The sequence below is a fragment of the Cervus canadensis genome, chromosome 25 (genome assembly GCF_019320065.1).
Source record: "Cervus canadensis isolate Bull #8, Minnesota chromosome 25, ASM1932006v1, whole genome shotgun sequence".
NCBI classification, from domain to species: Eukaryota; Metazoa; Chordata; class Mammalia; order Artiodactyla; family Cervidae; genus Cervus; species Cervus canadensis.
The window spans coordinates 21,003,887-21,017,527 of NC_057410.1; the positions used below are offsets into that span (position 1 = coordinate 21,003,887).

General features: G+C 39.4%; 1 protein-coding gene across 1 annotated transcript in view; it reads right to left on the reverse strand.

The window, feature by feature from the left end:
• Positions 1-982: 982 nt before the first annotated feature.
• The window catches only part of DBX2 (developing brain homeobox 2), a 36,771-nt gene continuing 24,112 nt past the window's right edge, over positions 983-13,641 (reverse strand). Inside the window, exons 3-4 of the mRNA XM_043447423.1 lie at positions 10,732-10,919; positions 983-3,291 (exon numbers count right to left, since the gene is read on the reverse strand). Coding sequence (XP_043303358.1) covers positions 2,953-3,291; positions 10,732-10,919 — 527 coding nt within the window. The 3' untranslated portion in view covers positions 983-2,952. The remainder of the gene's footprint in view (positions 3,292-10,731; positions 10,920-13,641) is intronic.

A 13,641-nucleotide genomic window follows, 5' to 3' on the forward strand; every position in this document is an offset into this window, starting at 1 on the left:
GGAAGATGTCCTGGAGAAGGGAATGGCAACCCACTCCAGTATTCTTGCCTGGAGAATTCCATGGACAGAGGGAGCCTTGTGGGCTTAGCCCAGGAGATCGCAGAGAGTCAGACAGAACTGAGCAACTAACACTTTCATATTCATCCAAGATGTTCTTTTCCTAAGCCTTTAATACATCCAAAAGTGAAGTTGCTCAGTCGTGTCTGACTCTTTTGGACCCCAGGGACTGTAGCCTGCCAGACTCCTCCATCCATGGCATTTTGCAGGGAAGGATACTGGAGTGGGTTGCCATTTCCTTTTCTAGGCAGGGTATCTTCCTGACCCAGGGGTCAAACCCAGGTCTCCTGCACTGCAGCCAGACTCTTTACCATCTGAGCCACCAATGAAGCCCCTAACATATCCAAGGTAGAAAACAATTAAAAGATGCATCTGTGTATACGATTATCAGGCCAATCACACAGAGCCTCCACTGGGTCTCAGAATTCGGGGTGAAACCATGGGGAAAGATTATTTCAGCACCAAGACAGGTAATTTTAGCACCCCATTGGGTAATTGGATGGCCAGGATGCAGGTTTCTTTCATTTGATTTTCAAGTTTTTCTCAAGAAACACTGTCCATGGATAAACTCTCTATGATTTCTAGCGAACAGTAAGAGAAAAATACTCTTTCATTTCACACTTAGGTTCTCCTATGAGACTATTCTCTATGACTGAGACTTCATAACTGAAGACTTTCATGATTCTTTACTTTCCCAACATTTCAAAATTAATAGAGAAGAGGCTGAAGAGGAAAACATTCCCCAAGTAAGATACTAAAAAGTAAAATGTCCTAGATGGGTGGGATGTAGGGAGGAGGTTTAAGAGGGAGGGGACATACGTACAACTATGGCTGATTCATGTTCATATGTGGCAGAAACCCAACACAATATTGTAAAGAAATTAACCTCCAATTAAAAATAAATATTTTTTAAAAGTACAGTGTGTTTCTGAATTTCTTTAATAAATTTCATTTCAGTCTTCAAAATGTATGTCTTACAATGCATCCCATAACTAGGTAAATACATTCACAGTGGTATACACCCCCAAATGGTTGGTTAAACTTCAATAGTTGAAACTTGACTGCCAGGGGTCAAATTCCATTTATTAACCTCATGACCTTGGGCAAATTACCCTAACCGTACTGCTTCAGGTCCCTTGTCTAGGTAACAAGAATCCTAACAGTAATAGTCCCTATACTTCATTAGGTCATTGTCATGAGGATTAAATGAGTTAATCCCTCCTAAAGGTTTAGCATAGTCTCCAGTACACAGAAAGGACACAATAAATGTAAATGAGGTTAACATTATATAAATAAAAGAAATCATACTAAAACTCATTTTAAGACAGGTTTTAAAACTGAAATTGTTGACAGCAGACCCCCTGCCTCCACTTCCCACAAAGAGGGATTGAGTCTTCTGAGATGACTTGCAAGCAAAAGATAAAGACATAAGCTATCATACACCAAATTGAATTCCATTCACACAAAATAATTTCCTCATGTTGACAAAATTGTTATCTTCAGAAATAACTACCTTTGTTAAAACTCTAAACCCTCAAAGCCAATAGCTAAGAATGTAAGCAAATTAGAAGTCACTCTCTCTGTGTAGCTTTCTAACAAAATTCCACATCATGAACTTCTAATAATGCTTCTTGTCCACAGATTATAATAACCTACTTCCAAATCACATCATTTCCTTTTTCTGCCTCATTTCCTTCAAAGTGAAGCATAATTTTTTCTTGGACCTAGAATAAAAAATTCTAGCTGAACTAAGCAAATCATTACCAGAAATGAAATTTTATAATAATACTATTTCACAGTACTCAAAAAACATAAAACATCTGTGTGGTACTTGTTAATACATAAAAATAACCTAATATTATAGTGTACACCACCTAAGTGGAAAATTTAGTCTATAACCAGAAGTGCAAATGGAAATCACTACAGATTCCATCAGTGTTGGGTTTTGAAGTCCTGTTGGGAACATTTAAGAACTGTGACACTTAGGTCTTAGCCAGAGATCACAAACTTCTTGGCACAGATGTTTGTTCAGCCAACACAGTATTTCAACAATTATTAAACTCACAGATCTTTAGGTGGGCCATGCCCTCTATTTACCTGATATGCCCTCAAAGGCATTTTATTTAGCAAAACCTGATTAAGGCCATCATTACAGAAAAGAGATCATATGATAATCAGCAATTAAATAGGTACCTCCATCATGAGAGCCGGAAGTCCAGAGCCTGGGAAATGAAAGATACTAACAGTCACACTCAGAAATTCTTCTAGTTTGCCTGTTGGACTAATTTTAAATACATACTTTCAATGTATGTACCTAACAGTGGCACATTTGATTAGGATTGCTGAGTTGAGTCGTTAAAAATCGTTTACAGCTGGATACTGAAAGAAGCCAGAAAATAGGGAATTTTAAAAAACATATTCTATCGATATGAAAGTCTGCACTAAAGTCCAAATTTCACATAATTTTTAAAAAATTAAAAACATTCAGTCCATCGTTGGTTTTTCTTCATACAAAAGGAAGTGAATTTGCTCAATGCACTATATAGAAAGGAACTAGTTTCTACTAACGTATTTTTAATGACTATTTATATATATACATACATAGAGACACAAGCACATATGCACAAAATCAGAGCTGTGACTGAGTCAACTATTACTCTAGGGTTTTTTTAGTTTCATCGCAATTTCCAGGAGATTCTGTTCCACTTACAAATTAAGTCTGAGTCTAGGACCCAAAGAAGAGAACACTGGAGAGGGTTTCCTAAAACATTAGTCCATGTTTCACTCCTAAGGTATTAGGTTTTAGGCACTGATGAGGCACAAGCTAGCAGGCTTTGGAGCCCAAATGTTATTAATCAAGCGTTCTTTTAAGTTAACACGGCAGACTGTGTCCATTCACGCTGTGCCAGTAAGTACACCCTTGTCTCTTGCATCCTCCTCAGAACACAAATACAAGGCACCCTGCAGTGACTTTGCTTCTGGGGGCAGTACCTCTGCCCCTGGACTCTCCTGGATCAGTCTCTCTGAAGGTTCAGGCGAATTCTCCCTCCATCCTGGACTCGAGTGCTGCTGGGAGACTTCCCAGAGCGAAGCACATGGAGAAGGGAAACCTAGAGCCGATCGCGAGAGGGGGTCCTCTTGAAGGACTACTTCTTGGAGACACCTGTTGGAAAGCACTTCCTTTTCTTTGGAATTCCGCCATTTCATTCTTCTGTTCTGAAACCAGATTTTCACCTAGTAATAAAGTAATTGAACAAAATGATCACTTAACTCCACATTACTTCACTTCAGCATTTTAAACTGTAATTTTTCCCACTGTTCATTCCACAGAATGCCTTATTATGAGAGCCAGCCTAGCAAAGTCCTTGCAGTTTTTCAGTCCAGAAATATCTGAGAAATTAATATAACATGTCCACACCCTTATGAAACAAAACAACTGTGGTTAAGTTGGTGACATCCTATAAGCCAGGCATCTTTCAAGACTGGTTTACCTCTTTTCAATATTTTAAAACCTCATTTAGTTTATGCTAAATTATTTATCCAAAGGAAATGTTATCAGCTAGTAATATCATCTGAGTGTTTTTTTGTTTTTTTTGTTTTTTTTTTTTTTGGTGCCAAGTGTCAAGCCAGGCACTCAACATAGATTTTACAATTCGATCCTCACAGGGACTGCAAGAAGTCCTTATTGCTCACATAAGAAAACTGAGGTTCAAAGCAATGAACTAGTTCAAGGGCACACAGCTTATAAAATGGAAGTACTTAGACTAGACTCAGTGACAGTCCCACTCCAGTGCTGAGGCTCCTATAAACATTCAAACCTCATCAGAAACTTTTGGAGACTAAATTAAGAATACATTTCATAATGCTTAGATAAATTGCAGGCTTAATATAATTTCCAAGTTCGAGTACTCCCATGGCTTATCAACTTCAAAGAATTAGGTTCAATAAATTACAACTGATTGTAATGAACCTTAAAGTGCTTATGATGGTAGTTTCTAATCTGAGCCATATCTGCCCCCATCCCACTTGAATCTTTTCTACTAACTTCCCTCTATACCTACTATGTAATCAACTGTACCTGAGCAGAAAATATCACAATTGGTTTCCTGGCGGTTGAAAAGTCAATCACATTGCTTTCCTGCGCATTACACTGCATCCTTTTGAGTAGCTTTCTATTTTTAAAACAAAAACTGGAAAATTTTTACCTAAAGAAATAATTATTAAAGTGTACAAACCAAATATTTCTCCCAGTGAAGTAAAACTCTAACTCTAACTGAGACGGTCTTTCCAGATTGGCAAAACATTCTTTCAAAGTGAGTGGCAATGTCCAAAATGGCTACAAAAGAAGCTTATTGCAGGCAGCTGAGTCGGAAATACAGCCATCTCAGTTACAAGGCTTTTCATAAGAAAACAGTACTACTGTGTACATACCAAAGCACTTGGTTCTGTTCATAAACTCATTTATTATTTGCAGTAGGCATTTACTCCCAGAAAATCTGCCAAGTATTTCTAATGAGTTTTTACTAAGACAGTTGTGTTCCCATTAGTGATTCTTGCCTTTTCATCACATTAATTATTTTCTTCTCCTGTTAGCTTTTCTGTCTAGAAAATTTTTGAGTAATATTTCAATTTGAAGAAAATCATGAAAGAAGTTTTTTCATAAGTGGTATCGGGACAAGTGTACCATAAGTGGTACTGGGACAAATGTACATACTTGGGGAAAACCACAAAAGTTCTGGGCTTCCTCAGTGGCTCAGTGGTAAAGAATCTGCCTGCAATGCGAGAGACCTGGGTTCGATCCCTGGGTCAGGAAGATCCCTGGAGCAGGGCAGGGCAACCCATTAAACTAATCTTGTCTGCAGAATCCCATGGACAGAGGAGCCTGGTGGGCTACAGTCCATAGGGTCACAAAGAGTCAAGACATGACTGAAGCAACTTAGCACACATACATTCATAAAAGTTCTATCTCTCAGTAAAAATCTCAGATAGATAAAACAGCTAAACATAAGCACAAAACTATAAAAGTTCTAGAAGAAAATATAAGAGACGATCATTACAGTCTTAGGGAGATGAATGTTTTCTTAAGCTTGACAAAACAGTAAGGCTACAAAAGGAAAGCTAGATCTGACTACATAAAAAGGAGAAACTTTTGTACAAATAAAGATGACCAAAAACATATGAAAAAGCCACAAATTACCCAAAATAATTAAAAGTAGGGACTCAAAGAAGTATTTGTACACACAATGTTCACAGCAGCAATATTTATATTAGCCAAAAGGTGGAAGCAACCCAAATGACCATTTATGGATGAATGAATATACAAAATGTGGTCTATATATACAATTGAATATCATTCAGCCCTAACAAGGAAGGAAGTTCTAACACATGCTACAATACAGATGGAACTTGAAGACACTGTGTCCAGTGAAATATGCCAGTAACAAAAGGACAAATACAGTATGATTCCATTTATATGAAGTACCTAGAGTAGTCAAATTCATAGAGACAGAAAATAGAATGGTGGTTGCCAGGTGCTTGGGGTAGGGAGGAACAGGGAGTCACTGTTTAATGAGTGCAAAGTTTCAGTTCTGAGAGATGAAAAAAGTTCTGGAATAGATGGTGATGACAGCTGCCTAACAATGTGAATGTACTTAATGCCACTGAATTGTACACTTCCAAAAGGTTAAAATGGTAAATTTTATGTTATGTGTATTTTACCACAATAAAAAAAAGCCACAAACTTGGAAGGGATTTCTATGACAGCTGCTAACAGGAAAATGTTACTGACCATAATATTTCAAATATTTTGATTAACAGACAAAATAATTGCTGCATATCCATCAACAAAAAGACAATATGATAGAAATAAAGTGATATAGCCATGAGAAGTCTAAATTCAGATGAAAATAACCAGTAAAAAGATTCCCAAGTTCTGATAACTAGGAAAAAAATAACAAACACAAGCTGCCAATGAAGGTGGCAACATTTTCAAAAATTTAAATAGTGGGACTATTTTAAAAAAGGGGACTGTTCACTAGTAGGAGTGAAATCTGATACAATTCAATATATTGATATAATATTATATTTGGAAAGGAATTTTTTAATTGATCACAATTTAAAATGTACATAAACTTTAACCTATAAGTCCCACTCCTAGTTTCCTATCTTACTTTCAATATTTTTAAAGTGCATAAAGATATGTAATAGTAAAAACTAGGAAGTAACTTAAAGCTGAAGATGGCTAAGTGAATTACAGTGTATCCATGTAATGGTCAGTTCTAAGACACTAAAGAAAAATGAAGTAAATGTGTATGCAGATATGCAAGGATGTATCGTATCTCATGACATTTGAATGGGGGCAGGGGGGAAGCAAAGTGTAAAACAATAGTCATTGTCAACAGCATTTTCATAATAGCCAAAAAATGGGAACAATCCCAATGGCCACCATTAGAATGGATACACCGTGGTGTACCATGTAATACTACGTAGTGATAAGTGTAAATGAGCTACTGCTACAACACAGCCACATGGATGAATCTCACAAAATATGGTCAGTGAAAGAAGCCATACACCAAAGAAGATGAACTGAGTGATGTTATTTATACAAAGCACAAAAATGGGCAAACGAATCCATTCAGTTCGGTCAGGAAGGAGCAGGTAGTGCCTGGGAATGGGTGTGCAGGGGAATCTGGCCCCATGGTAAAGTCCTACTGCCTGAGCTGTGTGCTGGTTACACAGGTGATTCGTATTGTCCTTTGGAAAACGTCAAAATATGTGCAGAGTGTGATCCCATTTTTACCTAAACATACGTATATGTGCTTCTAGGTCACAGCTTCTTTCATCTGTAAAACAGAAATAACAGAAGTAGCTATTTTATAATCTGTAAATGACATCAAATGTCAGGGGATGTGGTAATCATTATGCAAGATTCTATCTTTTTTTTTAATAGGGCTTCCCCAGTGGCACTAGTGGTAAAGAACACACTTGCCAATGCAAGAGATGTAAGAGACTCTGGTTCGATCCATGGGTCAGGAAGATCCCCTGGAGAAGGGCATGACAACCCACTCCAGTATTCTTGCCTGGAGAATCCCATGGACAGAGGAGCCTGGCAGGCTACAGCCCAAAGGGTCACAAAGAGTAGGACACAACTGAAGTGACTTAGCATGTGTTTTTTATGTGTTCGTGCATATATGACAAATATATAAGCTTATTTGGGAAATGAGTATGACAAGGCTGTATATTGTCACTGTGTTTATTTAACTTACATGCAGAGTACATCACGAGAAATGCTGGGCTGGATGAATCACAAGCTGGAATCAAGATTGCCAGGAGAAATATTGACAACCTCAGATACGGAAATGATACCACTCTAATGGCAGAAAGCAAAGAAGAACTAAAGAGACTCTTGATGGGTGTAAAAGAGGAGAGTGGAAAAAAAAAAACTGGCTTAAAACACAACATTCAAAAAACTAAGATCATGACATCCAGTCCCATCACTTCATGGTAAATAGAAGGGGAGAAAGTGGGAGCAGTGACAGATTTTATTTTCTTGGGCTCTGAAATTACTGAGGACAGTGACTGAAGCCATGAAATTAAAAGATGCTTGCTCCTTGGAAGGAAAGCAATGACATATCTAGACAGTGCATTAAAAAACAGCAATATCACTTTGTCATCAAAGGTTTATATAGTTAAAGCTTTGGTTTTTCCAGTAGTCATGTACAGATGTGAGAGTTGGACCATAAAGAAGGCTGATGGCCAAACAAGTGAAGTTTTTGAATTGTGGTGCTGGAGAAGACTCTTGAGAGTCTCTTGGACAGCAAGAAGACCACATCAGTCAATCCTAAAGGAAATCAACTCTGAATTTTCATTGGAAGGACTAATGCTGAAGCTGAAACTCCAATACTTTGGACATCTGATGCAAAGAGCCAACTCACTGGAAAAAAACCCTGATGCTGGGAAAGACTGAGGGCAGGAGGAGAAGGGGATGACAGAAGATGAGATAGTCAGATAGCATCATTGACTCGTGGACTTGAATTTGAGCAAACTCCAGGAGATAGTGGAGAACAGAGGAGCCTAACGTGCTGCAGTCCGTGGCATCACAAAGAGTTGGATACAACTTAGTAACTGAACAACAACAACGACAACATATGAAATAAGAAAATGTTAACCTACTTCTGAGCTGTTCGCTAAATTCATTGAGATAAAAAACATTCCTTCCTGAGGTATTTGAATTTTAAAACCAATATAATCAACTATGTACAACTATGTGCCTATGGATAAGAACTGAGAGATAACATGAAACTATGGAAACAGTTTGTTTTCTCAGAGTGGAAATATTATAGTCAACTCCTCATAAATATTATTTAATAGGCTTGATGCAATCCTTTTTCAATAGTTCATTTTAAAAGAAGATATTATGTACTATTATGGATTTTCACACTTTCTCAGAGCACTGTCAGATTAATCCGAGCCATTTTTGCTCTTTAACACCTAAGAATCTGCCTGCCAATACATTTGAAAGAGATGCAGGTATGACTCCTGGGTGGGGAAGATCCCTTGGAGAAGGGAATGGAAACCACTCCAGTATTCTTGCCTGGAAAATCCCATGAACAGAGGAGCCTGGTGGGCTATAATCCATGGGATTGAAAAAGAGTCTCACGTGACTTGGCAACTAAACAACACCTACCTCAAGTTCCAATTCAACCAGAGGCCCCCAAACTTACAAAACTATACACTTATCCAGGCCAATGCAACACAGGCCAGGCCTACTGAGCCCCCATGTGGTCCTTTCTCAGACCCAACAATTCCTCTGAGGACCAGAAAATTCCCATCACTAGACTCCCCCCGCCAAGGATATATGGACCAGTCATATGACCATCCCCTCCAGAGGTGGGAATTAGTGTAAGGCTCCAGAGAGATATATGAGTTCTAGAAGAACTACTGATCCAGCTCCTATATGGCAGTATAACTAACCTGCCAGGTGCTGTTTCCTATATTATTGTTTCATATTCTTATCTAATTGCTCGTAAGCTTCTGCTTTGTCTTCTCAGTTGGTTATAAACATTCCTGGGGTGCCAAGGAGTGTTACCTGAATCAGTACTTATCAATATCCCCTCTTACCTAGCACAGAGTGTGTTAATTGCTCAGTCATGTCCGACTCTTTGCAACCCCACAGACTGTAGCCCACCAGACTCCTCTGTCCATGGGATTCCCAGGCAAAAATAGTGGAGTGGGTAGCCATTTCCTTCTCCAGGGGATCTTTCTGACCCAGGGATTGAACCCGCGTCTCCTGCATTGCAGGCAGATCATTTACCATGAGAGCCACCCAGGAAGGTCTGAGTCTTACATAAAACAGACCATCAAGATATAACTACTGATTTGTCTGTCATAGACACAAAAGTGCTCTGTGACATAGACAGAATTCCTATACTTGTCCCTGTGTTTAAAGTGAGAAACTGAGGCACACAGCAGTCAATTAAGGGTATGGGCTCACCGGTACCACACGCGAGGAAAACACATACTGGCTGATCTAGGCCAACTACCCTCGGCCACACCTTGTACTGCTTCCTATGATTACAAAAACTCAGGGGTCAGGGGGACAGATTACTTCCCTGGGGAAAGGAAGCAAGGTTAAGAAAGGTTTCATCCAAAAATAACTAGTTTAATGACATCTAAAGTTAGAAACCAGGTCATTTGCATTGAGGGGAAGTACAGAAGAACATGGTGGTTAACACAGAGCCTCTGCTAGTCCTTTAAAGCTTTTATGCTGATTCAAAAAATTCAGGTAGATGGAGCCCTGCACCAGGAAAGCCAGTTAGACAGAGTACCTGCTGCCTTTTATCTCTGCCATCCCCATGAGCCAAGCGCCCCTGTACAGCGAACAGCCTGCACAAATGTACATGGTGGGTCCAGGTTAAAGAGAATGCAAATTCCAGAGTCAGGTTGCCTGGGGTGGGGAGCTCAGCTCCAAAGCAGTTTCACTCTGTGACACTGGATCTCTATTTACTTCTCTACATTTCTTCATCTAGAAAATGGGGATATTTCATAACAAGGATTAAATAGGAAAATACCAGTGCCTTATACTGTTAACTATTTATAAGTAGGCCAATCTTTAAATGGAGTAGGCTGCACTTCCCAAAAGGCCAGGAAGTCTCTTTCAAAATTATGTGAAACATCATTGTACAAGAAAGGTCTGTAAAAGCTGCAAATGTGAAATTACTTAACTGTACTTGACATAAGCCCACGGTGCAAAATAATGAAATCTATTAAGAGGTACTTATGAGTCATTCACTTATGCCTTGACTGTTGGATTGGAAATGAAGAAAAAGACAGGAAAATTGGTTCCTGCTTTTGTAGGCAATTATGTAGCCAGTGTCTCTGAAAACAGAGCAAACAACGCAATGATGTAAATGCCACAGCCTTTGCTCTTCTTTTCATTTGGGAAGAATTAATCAGGCAAAAACCTAAACTTCTCAGCAAATGAACCAATTTCCAAACAGGAATTGTTGCACATATTTCCATTCACTAAAAAATTATGAGAGTCATTTCAATAATGCTTTGGGGTCCGGTATTATGCTTAGTACAAGGAACAGTTGTCAAATGAATGGATTTCATTGGATTCCTTCAGAAATTAGGAGCTGTGTGCTGACCACACATCTTCCTGCTCATCAGTACCTGTGATTCTTTTAGTCCCAAGTTGATGGCAAGTTTCTTTCGGTCTGTTTTGCTGATATATTTCTGCTTCTGAAACATTTTCTCCAGAGCCTTTCTCTGGTCCTCAGAAAAGACAGCTCTTCTTAAAATGCCCCTCCGAGCTTTGGAAGTAGATTCTTGTGTCAGAAGAGGCAGTACACTCTCTTCTCCTAGAGGGAAAAAATAATACAAAAAGCCCCATTAGCTTTGGGAGGAGAATTCCACTCATATTCCCCAGAACCACATCCTCCACCTCTTTGCCATGGCCAAATTATCTCATCTCTGAACTTTGTACACATAGAGTGCTTTTTAACCTCTTTTTGGTCATGGACTCCATTGAGAATCTGATAAAAGTTCTTTGCTACCCACTGGGGAATAAAACAACATACAGATGCTTGCCTTCCCAATTTTGCATGCCATGTCAGAAAGTCCATGGTCCCAGGTTACAAAGCTCCAATGCAGAACAAGTGATAGATGGTTTAAATACTTAATTTTCTTTAATTCTTCATTTATTTATTGTCTCAAATTGTTGCACACTTACCATATGAGCAGGCACTCTGCTCAAAGCCACACAACGAGAAGTAAGACATATGTTTTATCATACTCATTACCTATAAAATCAAGGGGGAGGCATTTATTGAACTAGCATCAAAAGTGTGATGAAGTATTCCTAAGGAGGGTGCCTTAGGAACACAAAACAATGGGTCTAACCTTAATCTGGGATGTTAGGAAAAGCATGCAAGAGTCGGAGATGTTTAATATGAGAAGGAAGGTTTGGAAGACCTGCAATCACCTCCTACCCTCTCAGTTCAGTTGATTATCAACTCCTTCAGGGCAGAGACACTACTTCTTCTGCCTTTTTTGGCTGGCACAACACTGGTTCCCAGCCTCTGTGAGTTTCGTTCATCATTCACCATTCACTCGTTCATTCTGCTTTCTAGTAGTGGTAGGCAGAATTAAGTCCTTCCCAAAGATGCCCATGTCCTAATCCTCAGAGCACATGAATATGCTGCATTAAATATCAAGGGGGAATTAAGGTTGCAAATGGAATTATGGTTGCTAATCAGCTGACCTTGAAATTGGGAGAGTATCCTGGAGAATCCAAGTGGGTCCAATGTAAGTGGGAGAGGGAGACAAAAAAGGAAGTCACAGTGAGAGTTTTGAAGATGTCACACTTCTTCCTTTGAATATTGGAAGAAGGAGCCATAAGCCAAGAAATGCAGGCAGTCACTGGAAACTGGAAAGGCAAGGAAACAAATTCTCCCCTAGAGCCTCCAAAAGAAATGCAGTCCTGCCGACACCCTGATTTTAATCCAGTGAGACCCATTTCAGGCTTCTGATCTCTGTGACTGTAAGACAGTAAGTTTGTGTTGTTTTACAATGTACGCTTGTGGAAATTGTTACAGCAGCAAGAAGACACTAATATACTGGGTATCAAACTCACTGGGTTAACTGCCAAGGAAACCAGACAAAAAGTACATGGTCCCTGCCACAAGGAGATCACCTTCTCATGGCAGGACCAACACACGAACATCACTCCAGAATAGAGGCACTAGGAGAGCAGGGACTCCAGTTTACAGCTGTAGCTGGTATGCATTTTGGTGCTTAATAATTATTTCTAAATAAAGAAGCAAATGAATGTCTTAAGTACTAGAATAGAATGATCTCAAAAATGCTCTGGCATTACAAAAAATGAAGTGATGAGTTCAGAGAAAATAGGCTAAGTCAAGTATAACAGAACAATTCAGTTCCAGAAAAAAAGGAACTAAGGCCAACCCAGGCAGAATGACCAGCATGTTTCAAAGTACTAAGGCACAAAGGAATAAAGTGTCGCCAAAAAAGAGTAGTCCCTTGTCCTGCAAGGAGACCAAACCAGTCACTCCTAAAGGAAATCAACCCTGAATATTCATTGGAAGGACTGAGGCTGAAGCTTCAATACTTTGGCTACCTGATGCAAAGAGCTGACTCACTGGAAAAGACTCTAACGCTGGGAAAGATTAAGGGCAGGAGGAGAAGGGGACAACAGAGAATGATATGGTTGGATGGCATCACTGACTCCATGGACATGAGTTTGAGCAAGCTCCGGGAGAGAGTGAAGAACAGGGAAGCCTGGCATGCTGCAGTCCACGGGGTCACAAAGAGTCAGCCGTGGCTTAGTGATTGAACAACAAGGAAAAGTAAGCAGTCAGCAAGGCCAAGGAACGGCATAAAGCAGAGGGTACAAGCTAGAAACCATATCCAGCCTGGAGGTGTGCTTTGTTTGGTCTTAGACTGTTGGTAAAAAATTCTGATTTAGCTGTTCATAATGAATAATTGGGAGGTTTCATTTGAAGCTCAGGTTTTCAACATCTCTTCAAAGGTAACCTCACTAGGCTTACCTTCCCACAGAGCAAAGAGCTACCAGAGTGAGTGGCAGATGCCTCCTATAGGGAGCATGTGGTCCCTAGCTTGGGATAGCCTCACTAGCTTGCTTTTTACCTGTCAGGCTCTTGAAGACATCTGGACCTGTGGTGTAGAGATTATGGAATGGAGTGGAATCAGCAATGAAGGGGACTACAAGGGTCTGGAACATTATCCAATAGGTAGTGAAGATCAACAGAATATGTTTAAGTAGGATGTGACATGATAATAATAAACACACCAAGCACTTTCTCTGTCCTCATACTTGCCCTGTATTAAGCCACTGATATGCATTATTCCATTTAATTCTCCCAACCTATCTATGCCATGAATGCTACTATTATTCTCTACATTTTAAAGATGAATAAAAGGAAGCTTAGGTAGCTTAAGGAACTTTGTCCAAAGACTTATTCCAAAACAAATGCTCTTAACCCTACACAGTGCTGACACAATTCTGACTTGTATTTTAGAAGAAAAATGTCAATAAACGGA